Source organism: Postia placenta, assembly GCF_002117355.1.
Source record: "Postia placenta MAD-698-R-SB12 unplaced genomic scaffold POSPLAscaffold_8, whole genome shotgun sequence".
In the NCBI taxonomy this organism is placed as follows: Eukaryota; Fungi; Basidiomycota; class Agaricomycetes; order Polyporales; family Adustoporiaceae; genus Rhodonia; species Rhodonia placenta.
The window spans coordinates 576,540-599,845 of record NW_020169839.1 but is presented as its reverse complement, the minus strand read 5'-3'; the positions used below and the strand labels follow the sequence as shown (position 1 = coordinate 599,845).

Here is a 23,306-nt window from a genome sequence, read left to right as displayed (position 1 = left end):
ATGTTCTGTAAGGCGCACTGGGTGGAACAGAGCACGACATCCGACAGGTTGCTCTGATGAGGAGCAGCTTTCGTGAGTGAGGATGACCAGCAACCGGAGAACATGGGCGAACAGCTTGACATGAACATTCGATAGAAGGGGTAGTATAAACACAAGAAGACAACAAGGGGACTCACCTCGGATAGTGTCCAAAGTCTATTGAAGGGCAGACAGCGAAGGGCTTCAAACGCACAGCTTCTTCAATTGGCAGTCACAGTGCTCGTTCTAGGTCTCACACAGCATACTCGCATGATCAAAACGAATATGAATCAGATGGAAGACAACCGATCGCATCGGTCTCCTCGGCCCGGTGCTGCCGCATCAACGCTGGCCGTCTCCATATCACTCTGTTTCTACAACACTAATAGCTTGTGCCTCCTTCACATGCTCAGGCGACGTCTCCACTCTTAAAGTCAGAGCTCTGATGCAGTCGATATTCCAGGGACAACCAACCATTACGGCGTCGACCTCTTGCTGGAACCTTCTCGTCCGTATATGCGTCCGATGGGTGAAGACCGCGTCCTATCCCCGCCGCCCGCAAGATATGTCGAATATCAGAGCCAACCACCGAGATGGGAGTTCTGAGCCTTCACGCACACTGCAGTCAAAGCAAGACCTGATGGGTTGCAGAGAACGCTGGGCGCAGGCAAGGTAGCATTGTTTTGCAGAGGCAATGTGGTTTCAGGTTCGTTCGACTCCATTTCAGCGTATTCACGGGAGGAGCTCATGTGCATCCCATCAGATCTGCAGTCTGGAAGAATATCACATTTCACTGTGCCCAGTGCTTGTCGAACAGAGATATCTTTTGTTCCGGGTTTGAACGGTGATGGTGAGTAATGTGATAGCCTGCTTTGAATTTCATAAACTGACCTCTAGGCAGGCGAATGCGAACAGTGCGGCCCATACACCCGTAACGATATCCTGTAGTCAATCTCTGGCCTTCTCACTGGTGATGACAAAAGGTCGCATCCCTACCCCTCCCGCGCTGCCTTCCTGTGCATATCTGGACTCATCCTCAACGGGTTATCGTTTCTATCAATCCTTGGTTTGTGATCAATGGCTGCCTCGCGAGGACTGGCACGGAACTCGGCCACACTGATGATCATTTTCTAGACCCCCGCACAACCTGTATGAGACTATCCGGCTCTGGGGTGTTCGCGGGGGGCCACGCAAACAAATTTAGGCGTAGTTTGTGCGCTCTCTCGACTCCCTGGTCTGGCAAGGACCTTGCTCGGTCTTACGGATCGATAACTTGAACAACATCTGGGGCCGTGTTGGTTGTACGTACGCCTTTCCGTCTTAAGTACGTATCTGTACTCTTACAAGCCGTTGGCTATTCCACTCCGCCAACTTCATGGCACGTTCGCGCATCTTGTATAGGGCCTGTGCTGCAGTTCCACGCTCGTGTGACCAGGAACATGTTCCATGTGGTCTTCGCTCTTTTTTTGCTACCTGTTCTCCCGCTGCATTATCCGTTACTGTCCTTTGTTATGGTACATTGCAGGTAAATGCTGGGAGGTATCTGTAATACAATAGCGCCTACCAACGTTATAATGAATATGTTTTCTGACACGCATACAACGCGACGTGATAAGGTTGACGCAGACATCTCTACCACTGGATATTCTGCACGCCAGGAAGAATGAATGGATGGAGCGACACAATGAATCGCGACCGCGAATCAAAGCCATCATCAGAAGTATGGAGAGGACTATCTTAGCAAATAGAACTTCAGGAGAGGAGCTCTCGCCATGACAAAGGAGTAGGATGCATAATATATGCGCCTGACGAAGAGGGCATTAGGTCGCTTTGGATAGTTAGACGAACGTCACTACTGAAAGCCGTAATATTCCGTCCAATGCGTGAATATCTATCGCGTCATGATTGAAAGCCTTCTGTGAGACTTTGCGCTCGACGGCAATTCCCTCGCGAGGCTCCCATTTATCGGCTGCTTCGTCTATCACAGGGACTGTTTCAACCAGATCCTAGTTGGCGTTGGAAGCAGCAATTTCAGCATCTTAGGGCCCGTCTGCCGGGACGAGTTTTTCTGCGTCAGAATGGCTTCCTTAGGCCCTCGCCGACTCCGTAGAGGGCTGGGTTCCGATGCCGCTAGAGGTCAAATTGAAGATTGCGACAGACTGATCCACCGTGGTAGCCGCTGTTGATGGAAATCAGTCAACTAGAAACGAACTATGCGTGGAGGATTGGATACAATGATCGATCATAAAGACCGTTTGAGTCGACAGCTTTTGTCCAAGGCTCGGGCCACTCTTCAGTGCGCAGCCAACAATGCAGCAAGACCAGTTTGGAAGACAGACAACATTGTAGCACTACAATATGTAGTCAATCAGAAGCTATGACCGCAAGCGAAAGCCGTAAATGACCTACTCGTGGTGCGCTGAGAATACAGTGTTGTTCTCCGGGTCGTCCACCTTACCCATAATGCTGCAAAATAGGCCATAGACCCGATCGAGACACAGCCAAGACAACTCTTAGCACCTTATGCGTATCACTCGAGACTTACGTGTGTACTTCGTTGGATTATTCATCTGCACTAAGCGATAGCACGAAATGATATTAAAGTATGTAGGGAAACGACGACAATGCTTGATACGTGAACGATGTTCGCTCACCCGAGTTCTGTATGCAATGTAAATAGAAGCCACTCACCATCGCCTCTCAAATTGTCAGTCGCCATAATCTCTCCCAGAAAACGACCTTTCGCAGGCGCAACAATGTCCACTATCGTACCGATATCAACGACGGTGACCACGTCATTCTTAAGATGTGCTCACCACTTGGCGACACAGGGCACGGTTCCCGGGACGTCCGATCGACGATGACAACGCTACACTACTCAGAAGCTTCTGGCGACCTGGGCCCTCGCTAAGCCTGTCAACGCTCAGCACAACTCCAAAAATTGCCACGATGATCACTAGTAGATTGGTATGCGACGTACATGCGAGCTTCTCACTTTCGCATGTAAGACGATAGGTGCTCTAGAGGCTGGAGACGCAATCCTGGAGGATTACTCCGCTCGTAACGCTCATGCCTCGAAGGACGCCCGCTTCGTTGATCACGACACCCGCTGGTGGTGCGGGGATGACTACATGGGCGTGGACTTGGCTTGGAACAACCGCCAGAAGATATATTCCTGTAGACATATAAGATCGACTGTACCAGATTTTCCCGACGACATACGTCAGCATGCGTGCTATGCCACACAATCCCGCGGTTCTCTTTCCCAACAATGCAGAGTCGTTGGGCGAGTATGGGATACGAATTATTAGGCGCGGAGGGCGCAATACGTGTCTGCACGGTGTTGATTAGATGCTCCAAGATAACAAGTGGTTGATCCAGGCGCGAGCCCTGCGAGAGGAAGACAGGCGAAGAGGCCTCATCGAACGGGGGATCGCACCGCACGGGCGTCTAGTTCGAGCCATGTCATTTCGTCCAGAATGTTTCGAAGAGAATGTGACGACATTGCACTGTGGATCTTTGCTCCGCCGTTCGACCTGGACACGTCGTATGAGAATAAAGGACAGGAGTTGCGCAGCATGAGACTTAAGCACATCAAGGTGAGGGCATCAATTTACACATATACCTCTGCTCTTTCTAGGAGGCGACGTCCTCACGGACATGCCCGTCACATCAAGTACAGGGGAACTGAAAATCTAAGTTTAGGCACCTGCCTCAAGGTGTGTATATGGGCAGATCTTATTGTACATTCACGAGCACACGCTGATGGCTCGCCGCCGTAGCAGGCATTTGAGTGGTACGCACGAGCGGCGGCGGCATAAGACCAGTTTGTGAGGAAGAGTAGACGCGTGCATGAGGAGGATCGAGCTCCATTTCTCTATACAGAGCTAAGTTGCATGAACCGAGCTTCCTGATGACGCATTTATAGCTGACGTGAAATACAGCGTTCTACTGGCGGATACGATCATTTGTGACAAGGGAAATCACAGGAGCGGCGTGGAGTTGTCTTCCTCTGGTCACAATGCTGCAGTACTTCTCGCAAAGTTTGAGGTAGATCACGAAGCAGAAAAATAGCGGACCCAATGCTGGAGCCGGCATTCGCCAAGGTTGTTTCCGCCGCTAGGACATCTGTTTCATCTGCGACTTGCCTTTGATTTGATTCAGAGCTAAAGGAGGTTGTTCGCGTGGTCTCCGGGGAGAGTTGACCGCAGTATCTTCTACTCTTAGCGATGAGCGTTCTGCGAATGCTTCTTCGCGCTGGTCATTATGTATGGTGTATAGTCGCCAGAAGAAAGGCATGCGGAAGACTGTAAAAACCAAAATGCTCTGTTGGACGTCCAGGTATGGCAAGGGTGATCGCATGTCTCGATTGATGGCAGAACCTGATCGCCGTAGAACATTCTACATGGCAGGAAGTAAGGATGGAGATGTTACGATACGTACTAGCTATGAGAACAGTTGCGAACTCCACTAGCAGCGGCATGATAGAGAGCATATCCCGGGAGACCGAATTTGTCCATAGCAAAAGAGGAGGGGTGCAAAGATGTGCGCACTACCAAAACGAGAGAAGGAGAGGACCAGGATATGTATAAATAGATGAATCCCACAGCTGAAGGCAGCTGTATCCGGCAGACTGCGTTATACACAAACATGAGAGGGATTGGAGGATGGTTTGCCTCTAGGCGACAATATCCTTCAGCAACACCACAAATTAGTATCGAGCGTCACCGACCTAGACAATGTCTATTGCACGCTGATTGAACCGCTCATTTGGGGCCTCAGGCAAGCCGCGGTTTGCGGCGTGTCTCTCATCAGTCTCCGGCTCCAACATCGCCGTAGTGGCCGTTAGAGTCTGAGCCTTGTCTGCATCTGAAGGGGCCTGCGCGCTGTCATTGGGATCAACTACCCCATCGACTCCTCCCGCATGATTGAGTCCATCCAGCTCGCCTTCGAAGTCGTCCTCATCAGGAGCCTGAGGGTCGTCCTCGAGCATCTCGCCCAAGTTGCCAATGATCCTCGATGCGAAGCTTGAGAATGAGCTTGCGTGGGAGGACATGTTGCTGTCAATGATGTCTGGGCTGGAGAAATGGCGGAGATTGAGGAAGAAGCGGCATAGCACCACAGTACTGATCCTGTGTGTTGACGGTTTCGGAGTGTGGTCAGATGAAGTATTTGTGCACTTACAATTCCACGGGTTCGGAGAAGTTGATTGCATACTAAACAGGCACTGCTGAGTCACTGTACATGGTCGCGTGAATCCCACTGACCCCCAGAAGTAATGTGACCACAATGTTGGCTGCATTGAGCCCAACTACTAGCCTGTGACATTGTCTTTTTTAACAGGCTCGTGGGTGGATACGCCGACTTACGCAAAGTGCACAGTACCTGTATACATGTTTATATTAACACATTCACACTCTGCATTGAGGTAGAGCACGCACCATCGCGGAATAGCACAGCGGTGAGGGATCCTCTGCTATTCAATCTAGTCACTGCTCTGCTGGCACGTGTTGCCTGCCATGTTGAGATGACGACCAGAAGATTCGACATGAGGACACATATTCGGGTGACAAGAAGCACTGGAAGAGCAATGAATGCGTCATATGTCACTCCGTGGGGCATACATATAAGCTATCTTACATCTTGGACATCGGGATCAGACCTCAACAAAAGTGATTAGCCACTGACGTCACATACATATTATACTTGGAGGTGGAGATAGAGAATCCGAGGGTGCAAAATTGTGTAGTATAGGTCATATCTGCTTGAGAGCCGACATACTGTGAATGATGCATAAATGAGAAACAGAATATATAGAGGGGGTTACATGCTAACAATGTTGATAGCAACGGGCACAAGCCCCAACATCATTACGATGGTGGCCTTCGTCCATCGCCGGCCATCAATAGCATAAACTCGGATAGATGCAAATGCTGTCAGTAGCATGCCATTAGACTGTTGCACCAGAGAGTGAATGCAAACATACCTGCCTGGGCAAGATATGTCCCGCAGGCAGTACCTATACAGACAAAGTATGAGATGAAGCCACTACAACCAACATGGTTGAGCATTCCAATCAAGCACAGTTGAAGTTTAGAAGTCACCCCTGTAAATGTCATGAGTTAGAATGATAAGAAGTAGTATGAAGACTCACTTTACATGATGGTATGCTATAGACAATGACGTCCATGATAACATTTAGCAAGGTCGCGTAGCGGAGAGCTAGGTATATAGACGTCGCTCCGGTGATTTTGCGAGACCAGACAGCCCGCCACTCCAGATTGAAGGAGATGATAGAATCATACACAAATAGGGCTAGTTTGTGCATCAGTGAGAGCTGCATATACAAACACCATCATGTACACACTCGTAGCCATTAACCCAATGTAGTTTTCTATTACACTAAAATATCAGGGCAAAGTATGTATCAACACACTGAGGAGCACTCGTTGAGAAAGTCGGCTTACCTATACTGGTAATTTTTGATGAATTGCGCTTCATCCATTGATTGGGACATGATAACTAGAATGAGAATCATATCCGCAGTTCACGTATATATGCATGTCGAGTGTAGCATATTTCGTCAGGCAAGAAATAATATGATCATTTGCGCGATGCAGATACAAGGTGAGGTGAGATGCAATTTGAAAGGTATCGCTTATTCACGCCACCGCCTCCTGTTCAGATCGACCATTATGTTGATGCGCTCTGGTAAGGATGCCGATGCAACACACAGATAGATGGGAACACCAGAACCAGGTACGACCTACCTGAACACAGCTTGCAAGCCACGAAGGCAGTATCATTACGAGGAGATGGCGGGCATCGACAGTTCATATATGCGCATATCAGCCAAAATGTTGCCTTCAAATACGGAAGTAGTCACCATTATATCCTCTCACTCAATGTGCAATATTCCGTACGAAATATGGCAGTTGATGTTCAATGCAGGTCGCGCCGGCCTGAACAGCAACTGCAATCAATAGCATCAGAAAGGTGCATCAGCGATCTAGATGCAGCTCGTAGTGAGATGTCATGGAGAACTTGCCCATGGTGTGGTCGTGCCTGAATCGCAGCTCTTAGTGAGGACTTATGACTCAAGCACATACCGGGGAAGAGGTTTCTGGAGAAGTACAAGGTCATCATTCACGATCAAGGGAAACTCAGCTGATTACCGGTGCATAGTCAGCGGATGATGTAGCTACTATGATGCTGCACGATTCATGGTGGGCTGTGCATTCGGTCAGAAAAATCGGATGAGTAAAGATTGGGCACAGGACGCCTACGATACGCAGCCTTTGAAGTAACCCATACAATTATTTGCCGCAGTACCTTCGCACCCCTCGCTTATTTGGCTCAAATCAGATGAGCTCGGGATAGAGCGCGAAGATCTATTTCAAGACAAAGTCAACGGGACACTACATCAGCCTGCGAGAATTCGGCGCAACCTACGCGCATTGAACGACCAAAAGCAACGACATCATCCGCAAGAAACAGATCCTGCTGATACTTGATCCCATTACATCTCGCAGATCAATGTGCACATGAGATGAGGTACCAGACACAGCATGGGAAAGGCAACTGAAGGTCGATATAAACACTGCAGGGTGGTAAAAGACACAGGGCAATGCTGCTCCGGCCAGCACTCAGGTGATGAGAGCGAAGGAGACGTTGTTGTGCAGCAGCGTCAAACGTATTGGAAAACCTCCTCTAAGATGTGATCACTGACCTGAATGTTGCATCTATCACTGGTGGCGCTGCGACATGTCGCGACAATAACGAGGCACGTTCAGGCTTGAGCAAAGCTTGGCGCCGAGCGTGAGGCTAAAAATAGTGAACTTGAAAGAAGAAGCAAGCGCCCTAATTCGAGATGAAAAGCATAGGAGTGGCGGAGAATGAGTAGAAAATGTGAAAGACGATCACACTTATCGCCGCTAAGTCGACAGTCAAACGACATTCTGTACCGCACTGCAACTGGACATATACCAACCCGCATAAACCATATGAAACTAGTGCGACGAAGCCAGAATAGCTAGGGAGTGGACCATGCTTGGCCAGCATCGTATGCAAGACAAATGGCTGCTGTTTAGATTCTCGTAAACGCCCAGACGCTTTAGGAGCCCGCCAGAACATATTGGACCACATGATGGCGAGTGGCTGACATGTTGGTAGTACAGTAGAGGCCACCTGCTGCGAGGAAGAATGAAAGACAGGGGATGCACAGAAACGGGACGTTCCAGTTTCGGGAGCGTCTGAGGAGCCGGCATGAACTGCAGACGGCTCGGGCTGAGGAGCGTATTCCACTGAATGGGGAATACGACTGCTTTGAGATACGCATGGTACGTACAGTGTAGCAAACTTTATAATTCAGAATACAGCTGCACCGCGTCGAAGCTGCGGGCACCGTAGCATTAACCGCGAAAATAGAGCCGGAAGAGAGCGGCGTGCCATGTGCCAGGTGAGACAACTCGGACACGGTGTCGATAATTAGAGAAGGTTTACCGGGCGTATTGTCTCGTTCCTCAGATCGTAGATAATCTCCGTCTTACGAAGTAGACATGATAGTAGCTGAACATACAGAAAATGGCATACATCGCAAGGGAGTACGAAAACGGTTGGCAGCACTGTAGTTGCGGAGGAAGCGATACCATGCATACTCGGCTGCGCAATGAGACTAAGCACGACGTTGATGTCAGAGGGGTTCCTCTGTACACAAGCTACTGCAATGGTTGTTGGTCAAAGTGAGCTTTTGAAACACAATACGTGACAGAAAGACTCAGCAAATACTGTTATTCCTGCACTCAGGATCACGACACAACAAGGGGAGGAAAAAACAATGTGTCCATTGAGGCAGACGGCCAGACTAGCTTGACAATATCGAACATATTGCGAGGGCGGCGGCAAAACGGCCCGAGGGATCGAGGTAGGAACCTGGAGGAGGTCAGTCGGACATAGTCAGAATTCTCGTCGCGCTTATCCGAGGGTGGAGCCGTAGAGAATCCTAGCAACGTATGGAGGCGCAAAAAGGAGCACGAGTGTTCACAAGAGACTAGCCGAACTTGAGCTTGAGCATTACCGCCTCGGCGCGGCCCGGCGTCCCGCCCACTCTGAACGTCTTGACGCAGCGCACGTCCTCTTGCTGTTGCTGCAACATCGGCTCGCGTCTCCTACACACGCGGCATCTCACCGCCGAGGCTCAGACTGCAGGAGTATTACAGCTTACCCACCGATAGGCACTGGTCATTCTATTCCGTCCGCGTCATCGCTGGAACATATTCTCACGGCGACTTCCCTTGACAAAATGTCTATCCCCGATTCCAAGAGGAGCCGCCGAATATCGAGGTGAGACTGGAGTATGTTCATGGGTCTCAGCCTATCATGAAGAGAGTGAAGAGACGTGAAGAGAGCTGAATTTGTGGAGGAGATATGTGTTCCTTGCGACGACGCCTGTGCGGATGATGCGTTCGCATCGTTCACTCTGGCGTCTGCAGCCTGGGAGGAGGCAATCTGGTGAGTGCCATACACTTGAGCGATGTATCCGTTTCACGAGCCGTATATCCAAGTATTGATCCTGCGTCGCGAATCCCATTTTGCCTCGAGCGCGCCCGGTATATGCCGTCACAGACGCAGTGGTTATACACAGCTGCCGTTCTCCGAAGCCCTTTGCTACGTTCTCCAGATCCACTCTCCTTCTACATTTCCATGTTCCGCGTCCAACGCGCTGTGCGCGCAGCTCCTGAAGAGCTATGAGCGCGTTTCAGAATTATATGCTAATGGTGAGTACTACCATGCCGGTTTCACGTTGCTCGTGCTGAATTACAGGCGGGAAACATTGTGTCAGCGCGCCTCGGCCCGTTCTTGTGAGGGTTGTCTCCCGGCAGATGGGCCTGCTTCTCGCGGCCTTTCGCTGTTGATGCGCGATTGCTCGTTGTGGAGTGGCATTCTCGCCAGTCAGCGCACGCATTCATGCAGCTTACTTGCCCACACCTGCCCCACCGCTCCCTTTCGTCCTCTACAACGCTCGACATACCTGGAACGTCACTCAACTCAGATAGGCTGGACCGCGCGGCGTCTTCTCCAGCCGTGCTGGCTAATCACAGGCGTGCCTCACAGCCGAATGCGGTGGCTTACGCGTGACATGGCCTCAAGTTCTTCCATCTTCCTGTTCCTTGAGGACTTTGTGTATTGCTTTAGCTGACGATACGAACCGCCTCTTTGTACTCGTTTCGCTACTTGGATTTCCTCTCACTCTGCAGCTGACGTGACCCCCGCAAGCATGATGTCGACCGCTCGACCTTGGCATCTGCGACGTCTCAGGGGATAACATTCGCTCTCGAGATCCTGCCAGCCACGTTCGAGTCTCATAAAGACGTTTTCGATATCCTTGAGCCCAATATAAATCATGTGGCGCGTGCGCCATCAATGCCGCGGTGTTTCATACCCTCTCAGTAAGTCGACGAGTCCGGAGCGCATGTCTCGATTGATGGCAGAACCCGTCCGCCGTCAGACATTCTACATGATAGGGACAGGAGGTGCGGATGGAGGTGTTTCAATAAATACTAGCCATGACGATAGTTGTAAACACGATGAGCGACGACCCTATGGCAAGAATATCTTTGAGTACCAAGTTTGTCCATAGCGAAGGACGAGGATGAGAGCATGTGCGCTCTACCAAGAGGCGAGGAGGGGTGTCCAGAATACGTATCAATAGATAAATCACACAACTGGAGGCGGCTGTACCGCGTCACACACAAACATGAGAGGAATGAAGGAACAATTGCCTCTGGGTGACGATATCCTTGAGTACGACTGCAGATCGGTACGAATGTCACTAACCTAGACAATATCCATCACGCGCTGTTCCAAACAGTCATCTGGGACTTCGGAAAACTGATGGTCAGCAGCGCCTCTCTCATCTGTCTTCTGCTCGAAAACTGCCGTGGTGACCATTCGAGTTTGAGCCTTATCCGCATTTGAAGGGGCCTTTGCTCTGTCGTCGAAATCAATTGCCTCATTGGCTTCTCCCGCATCATTCATCCCGTCGAGCTCTCCTTCGAAGTCGTCATCAGGAGCCTGAGGCTCGTCCTCGAGCATCTCGCCCAAATTGCCGATGATCCTCGATGCAAAGCTTGCGAACGAGCTTGCGTGGGAGGACTCAGAGCTGTTGTTAGTGTTCGGGTTGGAGAACTGGCGGAGGTTGAGAAAAAAGCGACATAGCACCACGGTACTGATCCTGTATGTTGAAGTTCTGAGAGCGTGGTTAAAAAAGGGTGTATGTGCACGTACAGTTCCACAGGTATAGACAGGTCGATTGATTCCTAAAGAGATACTGTTGAGCCATTATATGTGGTCGTGTGGATTATACCAACCTCTAGCAGTAATGCAACCACGATGTTGGCTGCGTTGAGCCCGACTACCAGCCTGTAATAGCATACTGTAGTATATTCTCATGGGAGAGAAAATAGACTCACGCAAAGTGGACAGTACCTACATACATATCTGTATCAACACATTCACACTGTGCATGAGGTATAGCACACACCATCCCGGAATAGCACAGCTGTGAGAGATCCTCTGCTACTCCATGCAGTTACACCTCGGCCGGCCCGTGTTGCCTGCCATGTTGCGACAACAACCAGAAGGTTTGAGACGAGGACACATGATCTGCTAACAAGGAGCACTAGGAGAGCAATGAATACGCAACATTCTGGCTCTGGGGGACTCCATGCGCATTGACTGCCTTACATCTATAGCAGCTCGTCAGCCATCAACAGGTGTGTTTGGATACTGACACAACATACATGTTAGCCTTTGAGATAGAGACTGAGAATTCATCACCCGAAACCTCTGCTGCACAGTACATAATGGTTTTGGATGCGCCATACTATGAATGATCCATAAGTGAGGAATAGAATATCTGCAGGGAGTAGCCTACTCACAATGTTGATAGCAACTGGCACAAGGCCCAACATCATCACGATAGCTGCCTTTGTCCACCGCCGGCCATCAATGGCATAGACTCGGATCGACGCAAATGCTGTCAACCTTGTGGCATGGGATCGTTGCACTGGAGAACGATGGAAGACATACCTGCCTGAGCAAGATATATCCCACACGTAGAGCCTACCGCTGCTAACTCTGAGATGAGGTAGCTAGGACCAACAGAGTTGAGCATTCCCGTCAAGCATAGTATAAGTCTAAATATAAGTTACCCCTGAAAACCACGTGAGCTAGCATGATTAGGAACAGGATGAAGACTCACTTGACACGATGTCACGGTCAAGGCAATGATGTCCGCAATGAGATTTAGCAAGGTCACATGGCGTAGAGCTAAGTATAGAGCAGTCGCTCCCGAGATCTTGCGGGACCAGACAGCCCGCCACTCCAGATTGAATGATATGATAGAATCGTACACAAACAGGCCTGGTCCGTGCATCAATGAGGGCTGCATTGACGAGCATTTTCATGTACGCACTCATAGCCATGGTTGTAATATATTCTTCTATTATGCTGCGATATCAGGGAGCAATATGTATCAAGGTATGAAAGAGCGCTCTTTGAGAAAGGCAGCTTACCCATTCTGGTAAATTCGAAGGAATCGCGCTTCTTCTCTGCATGATTCGGACATGATCACTAGAATGTAAAATGAACGTGCCTTCAGCTCATATATATATGCGTGTCGAGTGTGGCATCTGTTCGTCAGGTGGGTATAGGATTGTCACTTTTGCGGGCAGATACAAGGCGATGCGAGGTGAGATTCAACTTGAAAGGCATCGCCTAGTCATGCAACTTCCTCCTATTGATGTTAACTACTGATTAATGAGCTCAGATACAGATGCAGATGTAACCATGGACAGATGGAGGCCCCGGCATCTAGGACAACTAACCTGAACACAGCTTGCAGGCCACGAAGGTAGCAGGCTTACGAAGATGGTCGCCGCTATCCGACAGTTCATATATGCGTTACGCAGATGCTGTCGTACAGTATGATAGCGAACGTTATATCACTCCTCCCACTCTAGGTGCAATATCCCGCACGAAATATGGCATTCAATCGTTGATGCGGGTCGCGCCGGCCTGGACAGCAGCTGCAATAGTAGCATCAACAGTGTGCATCAGCAGTTAAGATGCAGTCGGTAGTGAGATGACATGGAGAACGGGCATATGACAAGGTCCTGAGTCAAAGCTAGAACTAAGACCATACGGATCGAGCAATTACTGGAGAAGGGGGTCTTCGGAAAAGTATATTGTCACCAATCACGACCTCAACACAACCTCAACTGATTAACCGATGCATTGTCGGCAGAAGAAGTAGCTGCCCAACGCATCACAGGCTGTGCGCTGGGTCAGAATGAGCCTATCGGACGCAGCCTTCAAATAAACCCAGCATAATCACCTACCGTGGTACCTTCGTACACCTAGCTCAAGCTACATGGCCTCCGACTAGAGGGCGAGGTCATATTTCAAGACAGGATCAATAAGACGTACCAATCTGAGAAGAATTGACGCAATCTACACACATCGAACAGACAGAGATCAGAGACATCAATCGCAAGCAGCAGATCCTGCTGATACACGAACACCGCGGATATAACGGTTTCGGATGGGCACACGAGAAAAGATTACGAGTCACAATATAGAAAAGGCAATTAAAGGTCCATACACGACTGGGCAGTGGAACACAAAACGCAATGCTGCTTCGGTCAGTGCTCAGTTGATAATAACAAGCATAAAGTAAATGACATCGCACAGCAACGTTGTACAGATATGAATTTGAGTGTTACATCTGTCACCGATGAAGCTGTGTGCGTCGCAGCTGACGTTGATGTCCGAACGATGAGGCTCTGCACCCGCGAATTGCATAAGGCATCCTCTACACTATGCCGGAGGTCGAGCCAGGCGCACTTTTCCGGTATCAACAAGATAGTTTCCAGAATAGGGGTGGCAGAATGAGTGGCAAATGTCATAGACGAGCACACAAGTCGTTACTAAGTCCAGAATCAAACAGTGTTCCACGCCGCACTCTTTCTGGCTATATACCGGCCCGTATAGACCAATATGCGGCGAGGCCACGCATCGCATCCTTGAGAGCTCGACCTCCAGCATGACCTCGTTCGTCACATATCTGCGAGGACAACTAGAGAGTGGGCTGCGTCCGCAGATCATCGCACGAGGAACGAATGTCTGCTCTTGAGACTGTCGCAATCGCACGAGATCTTGAGTACCTCGCCGGAGTTTGTGAGACTGAAAAATGGCTAGCGTATCACACCTGCAGGCCACCTGCTGCAGGAAGGAATGAAAGACATAGGACGCACAGAAATGGGTCTCTGTTTGAGGAGGAGCGTACACCACTGGACGTGGTGGGTGACTTCTTGAGACTCGTACAGTGTGCACATGAGAGTAGAAAAGAGTTGAACACAACGAAGAGCCACACCGCGTCGAAAATGCGAGAACCATGGCGGTAACCACAACATTAGAGCTAGAAACTGACGAAACACAATGTGCGTAGCTGAGATAAGGTATCGACCGCATAATAGCGAACTTATCAGATGTATTGTCTGTTCCTCAGATGGCGGGTCATTCGCGCATTGATGATGAACTATAAACGTACAGGCAGTGGCGTGGAAATATAAAACCTTTCTGAATCACTGTGGTTGTGAGAGGAAGAGATACTATGCGCACTGAGCTGCAGAATGGGACGTCAGAGGTATTCTTCAGTATCAAAATGACTGCACAGCTTCTGGGTCAAAGCGAGCTTGGAGCAGGATAGTTTACAGAAGGGGTCAGCGAGTACTGCTACGCATGGCCTCGAATCCACCATACAACGCGGGGAGGACATATTGAGGCGGACGACCAGACTTGCTGAACCACATTGAATTGCGGCAGGCAGCAATACAAGGGGAGGCTTCAGGGCGACGGAGACAGAAGTAACGAGGATGCCATTGGGTTGTAGTCAAAATCATCCTTGGGTGTATCCGAGAGCAGAACCATAGAAAGTCGTAGTAACGTACAGAGGCACAAAGAGGAGCATGAGACAGGACCCCGGCGAATCCCCCAAGAGCTCTGATCCCGCGCGGACCTTTCGGGGGAACTTCACATAACCTCGCCTGATTCCGGTCACTTTTGGGGGTAAATGGGATCTAACGTCTAAACATTGCAAAAAAAGGCGAGAAATTGCAAAAAATCGCGCGCGCGATTGTACCATTGTCACAAGGCCGTACATAGATTTAGAAGTACCGACTACTACACTGAGGCCACTGATTGATGTGGTACTAATCTCTCTACTTCGGATCTTTGTATTCGCACAAGATCATTAGACCTATAAATTCCTACTTACATGAAGTTTGGTATCGAGAACCGATAAGTAAAGTAACATAGCGACGAATTGGTATCAAGAAGCAATCGAGTGAGACGTCACCGGTATCACCTTACCTTTCCGGCACATTTCGGCACCCGTTCCGAGGCCGGATGGACCTTATGTTCGGGGGTCGAGGATCATACCTCGCCCCGGACGCCTGGTTTCGGGGCACCTGGCACATAACCTGACCGCCGTCCGGGCCCCGTTTCGGGGGTTTGAGATGTAAGATGTTGGCTCCAGAGGCCCCCTTTTCGGGGTTTTCGGGATCAGAGCTCTTGGGGGATTCGCCGGGGTCCTCATGAGACTAGCTGAACTTGAGCTTGAAGACGCGCATCATTATCGCCTCGGCCCGGGCCGGCGTCCCGCCTCCGTTCCACCTGCACCAACGCTCTCAGTCTGTCAGTCTGTCACTTCCGTCTCACTCTGTTTCTACAACACTATATTGTGCCTCCCTCAGGCAACGTCTCTACTCTCACTGTAAATGTCTGTGCTCTGCTGCCGTCGATATCGCAGCAACAACCATTACTGCGCCGACCTCTGGCTGGAGTCTTCTCGTCCGTATCGTTCGATGGATGAAGACCGCGTCCCATCCCCGCCGCTCGGAAGATATGTCGATTATCAGAATCAATCGTCGAGATGAAAATCTTCACTCCTCACGTATACTTCATTCCAGCAAGACCTGATGTGTGATAGAGAACGTTGGGCGTAGGCAAGGCGGTCGCAGGTTCGTTCGGCACCATTTCAGCTTGTCCGCGGGAGGAGCTCATTTGCGCCCCATCGAGTCTGCAGTCTGAGCGACTACTGTCTGTGAGCAACACAGCCTTTATTCTCCGCCACGTGAACACTTGAATATCGATACCGTTCCACAGGGACAGTACAGTCCTCTGTTACCGATGCGGCAATCACCAAATCCTAAAGTGTGCGGTCTTCCAGTACTCCCTCATCCCCTCGCGCTCGCTCGCATCTCATTCCACTGCGCCTCATGCTCGAAGAAAAGAGTCGTCTTTTGTTCCGGATTTGAACGGCGATGGTGAAGTAATGTGATAGCCTGGTTTGAACTTCATAAGATGTCAATTAGGCCAATGAGAACAGTGTTTGTCAGCGCATCTGGCAGCATTGAGAGTCGTTACCCCTCATCCGGTCCAGAGTCCCGTGGCAGCCCGCTGTCGACGCCTTGTGACTACTCGTTGGCCTTCTCACTGGCGGCAGCAGAAGATCGCACCCTATTCCTCCCGCGTTGCCCTCCGCGGTACCTCTACTAATGCTCGACGGCCCGTTATTCCTATCACTTTTTGCTCCACGCTCGATGGCTGCCTTGCGAAGATTCTCTGGCGCGGAACTCGTTCGGGCTGATAATTGCTTTCTCGACCCCCGCACAGCATGTATGAGGCTACTCGCCTATAAAGTGTTCATACGGAATTGCGCAAACTCATTCAAGTGTAGCTTGTATGCTCAATCAATCGACTCCCTAGGCTGGCAAGGGCCCCGCTTACCTCTCTGATGTCGTGGAAGGTGTTCGATCGCTGGGTCCTGCCAACGATGCTGATTTTGAATTTTACTACACGGAGACAGTACTTCCAAGGCCTCAATTAATCAGAGCAACGTGTTTGCGATTATCGCTCTCAAATTCTCCAGTACGATTTCGCCCTCCCGATGGATCGAGAACTTAAACAACAACTGGAACAGTGTAATCTGTACGCACGCCTTTCCACCTCGAGTATGTACTCTTACAAGCCGTCCAATATTCCACACCGCCAGCCTCACAGCGCGTTCGCACATGTTATAGGAGGTCTGCGCCGCAGCTCCACCTTTATACTCGCGTGATCGGGACAACGCCCCGCGCTGCCGCAAGTACGAATGATCTTCGCTCCTTTTTATCTGTCCTTTCCCTGCACTATCGGTCTCGGCACCTGCCTACAATGCACTGCAGGTAACTCCCAGGGAGTGGGGGGTATCTGGAGTACAATAGCGTCGACCAACGTTATCATGAATGTGTTTTCTGACACGCATGCAACGCGACGTGGTAGGATTGACGCAGATATCATTACCACTGGACATTGCCAATACTAGGAAGAATAGATGGAGCAATACGATGAATATTGACTGCGAATTACGAATGTCATTGGAAGTACAAAGATGTCTACCTTAGCAAATATGATTTCGGGAGAGGAATTATCGCTATAGCACAGGAGGAGGAATATGCGCCTAGCGAGGGGATGCAATTGCCTTCGATAAGCTAAACGAAAGTCACTACCGAAAGCCGCAGTATTGCGCCCACTGTGTCATACCTTAGAGTGCCACCGACTAGACGATATTCATCGTGCAATGATTTAAAGCGTTACCTGAGGCCTCGCGCTTCCCTCACGAGGCTCCTGCTTCCGTCAGATGGATTGTTGTAGCCTGATCCTCGTCGGCTTTGAAGCCCATCTGCCGGCTCGAGTTCTCCTACATCATGGAGGTCGTCTACCGTCGAGGCGATTATCAAGGGCTTGAGGCTTCTCTCAAGCATATAACCCAGGGTGTTGATTGTACTCGCCGCGACGCTCAAGAAGGAGCTTCGCTGGGAGGGTATAATGCTATACTTTGCTTCGAAGAGGACAAGGGAGTTGTGAAGCTCGAGGAAGAAGCGGCATAAGGTCTTCCAAAGACATGGTACGTACGCCGTCAGCCAGATGGCACTAGTCTATTGCATGATCTCCTTCTCCGAGCGTCCTTCACCGAGTCCGTAGAGAGCTCGATGCCGATGCCGCTGGAGGCAGAGCTGAGACCGCGACAGACTGACCAAGTTTGGTACCTGCGATGGACATATATTAGCCAACTAGAAACGAACTATGCGTGAAGCATGAAACACAGCGATTTATCATGAAGAGGATTGCGCTTACAGTTCGGGACCAGGGCTCAGGCTATTCTTCTCGTCCCCGTAGCGCTAACGTTCGACCGCGGCAAAAGACCAGCTTGACGTGGATGGCTACTGATGCCGTCATTGCCTTACCGTCTGTTGTCAATCGCAAGCAATTACCGCAAGCAACAGTAGTATATAATTGCTCCTGGCACTCTGCGAAGACAGTGTTCAATGCCAGGTCGCCGATTTGACGCATAATGCCGCGAAGTAGATCCGACAACGCAGTCAAGATCACAACTGGTGCATTACGAATATCGTTCGAGACTGGCGTGGGGGTGCCGTTGAAATACTTGTCTAGCCTAAGCAATAGCGCGAATATATGGCAAAGCATGTACCAAATGGCGAGAATGCTTGATAGTTGAATGATGCTCGCCCCCTCTGAGTATTATAGGAAATGTAGAAGAACGAAGATACATTCCAATATCAGCCACTCACCATTGCCTCCCCAAACGACAGTCGCCATGATTTCTCTCATAGCAAATGAAAAGACATTGCTCAGGCAAAACCATGTCGAAGACTGCACCGAAGTCATGGTCAGCAACAATAACGATGTCAACCTCACTACGTGCTCACCACTTGGTGGCACGAGGTACGGCTCCCGGAACGTCTCCACGGTGGCAATTTTGTAGTCTATCCAGAAGCTTCCGACAACCTGGGCTGTCGCCAAGTGTGTCAGCCGCTGCACTGAGACAACTACAAAACCATGGCCAAGATGCTCACTGCTAAACTGCGCGACCCAGTGCCATGAAGTATGCGACGAACATACAAGCTTCTCACCTTGAGATGTAAGTTGATCGGTGCTCTGGAAGCGGGAAAGGTAACCACGGAGGATTCCTCGGCTTGTGACGCTCATGCCTCGAAGGACGCCTGCCCTCGATCATCGCGACACCCTCCAGATTGCTAGTGGTGCGGGGACGACTACGTGGACTGTTTCCAGCCGAACAATCGCCAGACGGTATAACTCTGTAATAGCATATAGATCCACCGGTACCAGGGTCGCCCGATGACGTGCGTCGCGATGTGGTCTATGCCAAGCTCCACGCAGTCTCGAGCTTCTCTTTTCCCAAACAATACAGCGTCGTAGAGCGAGTATGGGGCGCGAGATAGGCACGAAGAGACAAACCAAGCCGAGACATGTCTGTGCGGTGATCAGCAATGCTCTAACATAACAAGCGGGCAATGCTCTAACATAACAAGCGGTGAATCCAGGCGCGAGCCTGCTAGAGGAAGACAGGCGAAGTGCGCAAGCCAACCTTTAAAAGGCCCATTGAGCGCGATCGAACATATGACAGATCAGATGTGACCAGGGATCGCATCGCGCGGGCGTCTATTCCGAGCCATGTCAGAATGTTTCTCAGGGAATGTGACGGCAATGCGTCGGTCTCTGCTCCGCCACTCGACAGAGGATGAAAGAACAGGACGTCCGCAACGTGAGTCTGAAGTCCTACAATAAGGCGAGGGTATCAGTATGTACATATACTCTACACCATCAGCCCTGTCTGCCCTCCAAGTCGGAGGCAACGCCCTCATGGACATGTCAGTTACGTCAAACACGGAAGAACTGACAAACCGCGTTTAAGCTCATGCCTCTCAGTTTACTGTATACGAGGGAAATAAGTCCCACTATGCAACCACGAGCACGCACTGGAATGTCGCCGCCGTAACAGGCATCTGAATAGCACGCAAGAGCGGCGGCTGCACAAGGCCAGTCTGTGAAGAAGAGCAGACGCGTGCATGTGGAGAATCGATCGCTCTATAGTTAGATAAGCTGGCTGAAGACAGCGTCCTGATGATGCAAGCATAGCTTACGCGGGATATAGCGTCCCACCGGAAGAAATGGTGGCTTGCGCCGAGGGAAATCGCGGGAGCAGCGTGTAGTTGTCCTCTGCTGATCACAGGGCTGTAGTGCGAGGCGTGAGTTGGATCACGGATTGAGAGCCTGGCGGACTCCAGCGTTGGAGCTGCCACTCGCCCAGGTGGCCCCCGCCATCCTTCTTGCATTTCTACGACATCTGCTTCATTTGCGACCTGCTTTTGCTTTGGATGGGAGTCTTATGAGGTTGTTCACGTGTTCACCAGTGAGAATCAACCGCAATCGTTTCTACTCTGAGCGACGAGTGTTCTGCGAGCGCTTCTGAGCGCTTGGTCAAAACGTATGGCGTGTAATTGCCAGAAGAAAGGCATGCGGAGTACCGTAGCACTCGAGATGCTCTCATGTACATTCGAACGTGACAAGGCTGATCGCATGTTTCGATTGATGGCGGAACTTGTCCGTCGTAAGACATTCTACATAACAGGAAGTAAGAAAGGAGATGTTGCGATAAATACTAGCTATGAGTATAGCCGTGAACGCGATGAGCAGGAAACAGATGGTGAGAACACCTCGGGAAACCAGATTTGTCCATAGCGATGGGCGGGAATGAAAGCATGTGTACGCTACCAAGAGGAGAAGAGGAGATGAGGTCCAAGATATGTATAAATAGACGAGTCCCACAACTGGAGGCAGCTATATCCAGCAGATTGTGTTGTACACAAACATGACAGAGATTGAAAGGTGAGTTGTTTCTGGATGACGATATTCTTCAGTAAGGCTGCAAGTCGGTATCGAGCGCCACCAACCTAGACAATGTCTATCACGCTCTGGGAGAACCCCTCGTCTGGAGCCTCAGGAAACTCGTGATTGGAAGCACCTCCCTCGTAAGTCTCCTGCTCAAGAACTGCTATAGTGGCCATTTGAGTCTGAGCTTTGTCGGCATACGAGGAAGGTACTGCACTGCCATCGAGATCAACTGCCCCATCGACATCTTCCACATCATTGAGCCCGTCTAGCTCGCCTTCGAAGTCGTCCTCAGGAGCCTGAGGGTAGTCCTCGAGCATCTCACCCAGGTTACCGATGATCCTTGATGCGAAGCTTGAGAATGAGCTTGCGTGGGAGGATGTATCGCTGTCAATGATGTCTGGGCTGGAGAACTGGCGAAGATTGAGAAAAAAGCGGCATAGCACCACAGTGCTGATCCTGTGTGTTGATGTTTGAGAGTGCGGTTAAGGAAGGTGTATGTGCACCTACAGCTCCACGGGTGTGGACATATCGAATTTATCCTAATCAGACACTGCTAAGTCATTGTATAAGATTGTGTGAGTCTCACTAACCCCCAGAAGTAATGTGACCACAATGTTGGCTGCATTGAGCCCGACTGCCAGCCTGTGGTAGTATACTATAGTACAACATCAAGGGCGAGGAAATAGACTTACGCAAAGTGCACAGTACCTACATACATATTTGTATCAACACATTCACACTTTGCTTTGAGGTACTGCACGCACCATCCCGGAATAGCACAGTGGCGAAGGATGCTCTGCTATTTAATGCAGTCACCGCTCTGCTGGAACATGTTGCCTGTCATGTTGAAATGACAACCAGGAGATTCGACATGAGGACACATATCCGGGTGACAAGAACCACTGGAAAAGCAATGAATGCATCATACCTCACTCCGGGTGGGGATGCATATCAGCTGTCTTACATCTAGAGCAGCCCGTCAGACCTTGGCAGGTGTGATTGACGCCGACATGACATACATATTATTCTTGGAGGTAGAGTATGAGAATGTAAATATACAATACTGTGCAGTATATGTCATATTTGTGTTAGATGCGCCATACTGTGAACCATGCATAGATGAGAAACATAATATCCAGAGGGGGTTACTCACTGACAATGTTTATAGCAACAGGCACAATCCCCAACATCATCACGATGGCGGCCTTTGTCCATCGCCGGCCATCAATTGCATAGATTCGAATCGACGCAAATGCTGCCAGCCATATGGCATTAGACTGTTGCACTGGAGAGTGGAAGCAGGCATACCGGCCTGAGCAAGATATGCTCCACAGAAAGTACCCATGTCCACTAAGCCTGAGATGAAGGCACTAGGCCCAACATAGTTGAGCATGCGTGCCAAGCGCAGTATGGGTTTAAATATAAATCACATCTGAGAATGTTGTCAGCTAGAATGATCAGGAACAAGACATAGACTCACTTCGCATGATGCCACAGTATAATCAATGACGTCCATTATGACATTTGCCAAGGTCACATAACGGAGAGCTAAGTATAGAGCAGTCGCTCCCGTGATCTTGCAAGACCAGACAGTCTGCCACTCTCGATTGAAGGAGATGATGGAATCGTAAACAAAAAGACCTAGCTTTGCATCAGCAAGGGCTGCATTTATGAACATTGTCATGTACACACTCATAGCCATGACGACAATATAGTTGTCCATCAAGCTGCAGTATCAAGGCAAAGTATGTATCAGCACACAAAAAAGCACTCATTGAGAAAGTCAGCTTGCATATAGCGGAAGATTTGAAGGATTTGGGCTTCGTCCATGCTCGATTCGGACATGACAACTAGGACCGGATGTAAGCATTCCCGCAGCTCACATATATATGCGTGTTGAATGTGGCATCTGTTTGTAAGGCCAGATATAAACATCTCCTCAGTGATGCAAGAAATCTGCAAGTCGAGGTGAAATCCATCTTCAGCCGTGCTTCCTGTTGGCTTGCAATGCCAGATCTAGAGGCTCGGATAAGGTTCCTGATATCAACATGGATGAATAACAATATGGGTATTTAGTACGACCTACCTGTACGAGGCCTTGTAGACCACGAATATGGTACTGCTACAAGGCAGATTATGGACGCTGAAGGTTTGCCACATGCCCACATGCGCATATCAGCGTAAATGCTGTCGTAAACTATGACAGTGGGTTCTATAACATCACCTTTCCGCTCGATGGACAATGACCCATACCGACTATTGTATTCAATTGTAGATGCGCGCCGCGCCAGCGCGGCTAGCGACCGCAATCAGTAGCACTAATGATGTGCGTCAGCAGTTGAGACACAGCCGGGAGTGAGATTATACAGAGAACTGGCCTTCTACGAGGTCCTGCCTGAGTCGAAACTAGAGCTGGGAGCATACGACTCGGGTAATCACCGGAGTGGGGTCTCTGAAGAAGTCCAAAG

At 50.0% G+C, this 23,306-nt stretch overlaps 5 protein-coding genes across 5 annotated transcripts; 1 reads left to right on the top strand and 4 right to left on the bottom strand.

Moving 5' to 3' along the window:
* Window positions 1-2,105: 2,105 nt before the first annotated feature.
* On the bottom strand, window positions 2,106-6,535 carry POSPLADRAFT_1144133 (hypothetical protein; the record flags this gene model as incomplete). Its single annotated transcript, XM_024485659.1, has 16 exons — window positions 2,106-2,197; window positions 2,564-2,593; window positions 2,710-2,818; window positions 3,241-3,468; window positions 3,823-3,928; window positions 4,098-4,275; window positions 4,462-4,570; window positions 4,757-5,150; window positions 5,203-5,234; window positions 5,286-5,349; window positions 5,456-5,491; window positions 5,716-5,798; window positions 6,005-6,037; window positions 6,173-6,333; window positions 6,386-6,420; window positions 6,486-6,535. The coding sequence occupies 16 exons, from the start codon at window positions 6,533-6,535 to the stop codon at window positions 2,106-2,108; spliced, it is 1,740 nt and encodes a 579-aa protein (XP_024338276.1).
* Window positions 6,536-8,234: 1,699 nt separating this feature from the next.
* Window positions 8,235-9,932, top strand: POSPLADRAFT_1145129 (hypothetical protein; the record flags this gene model as incomplete). Its single annotated transcript, XM_024485768.1, has 8 exons — window positions 8,235-8,357; window positions 8,397-8,476; window positions 8,599-8,759; window positions 8,789-8,958; window positions 9,014-9,360; window positions 9,510-9,528; window positions 9,662-9,794; window positions 9,841-9,932. 8 exons carry the CDS (start codon window positions 8,235-8,237, stop codon window positions 9,930-9,932), a joined length of 1,125 nt encoding a protein of 374 aa, XP_024338275.1.
* Window positions 9,933-10,854: 922 nt separating this feature from the next.
* Window positions 10,855-12,646, bottom strand: POSPLADRAFT_1144222 (hypothetical protein; the record flags this gene model as incomplete). The annotated part of the gene is made up of 11 exons (XM_024485675.1): window positions 10,855-11,251; window positions 11,305-11,336; window positions 11,388-11,439; window positions 11,490-11,505; window positions 11,561-11,682; window positions 11,820-11,902; window positions 11,958-12,085; window positions 12,109-12,170; window positions 12,288-12,441; window positions 12,494-12,528; window positions 12,594-12,646. 11 exons carry the CDS (start codon window positions 12,644-12,646, stop codon window positions 10,855-10,857), a joined length of 1,134 nt encoding a protein of 377 aa, XP_024338274.1.
* Window positions 12,647-16,316: 3,670 nt separating this feature from the next.
* Window positions 16,317-19,131, bottom strand: POSPLADRAFT_1034119 (hypothetical protein; the record flags this gene model as incomplete). The annotated part of the gene is made up of 12 exons (XM_024476995.1): window positions 16,317-16,424; window positions 16,577-16,774; window positions 16,870-16,906; window positions 17,079-17,290; window positions 17,357-17,479; window positions 17,521-17,581; window positions 17,665-17,680; window positions 18,159-18,170; window positions 18,369-18,656; window positions 18,714-18,795; window positions 18,841-18,971; window positions 19,056-19,131. The coding sequence occupies 12 exons, from the start codon at window positions 19,129-19,131 to the stop codon at window positions 16,317-16,319; spliced, it is 1,344 nt and encodes a 447-aa protein (XP_024338273.1).
* Window positions 19,132-20,897: 1,766 nt separating this feature from the next.
* On the bottom strand, window positions 20,898-21,365 carry POSPLADRAFT_1057245 (hypothetical protein; the record flags this gene model as incomplete). The annotated part of the gene is made up of 2 exons (XM_024480891.1): window positions 20,898-21,294; window positions 21,346-21,365. The coding sequence occupies 2 exons, from the start codon at window positions 21,363-21,365 to the stop codon at window positions 20,898-20,900; spliced, it is 417 nt and encodes a 138-aa protein (XP_024338272.1).
* Between the last annotated feature and the right edge of the window lie 1,941 nt (window positions 21,366-23,306).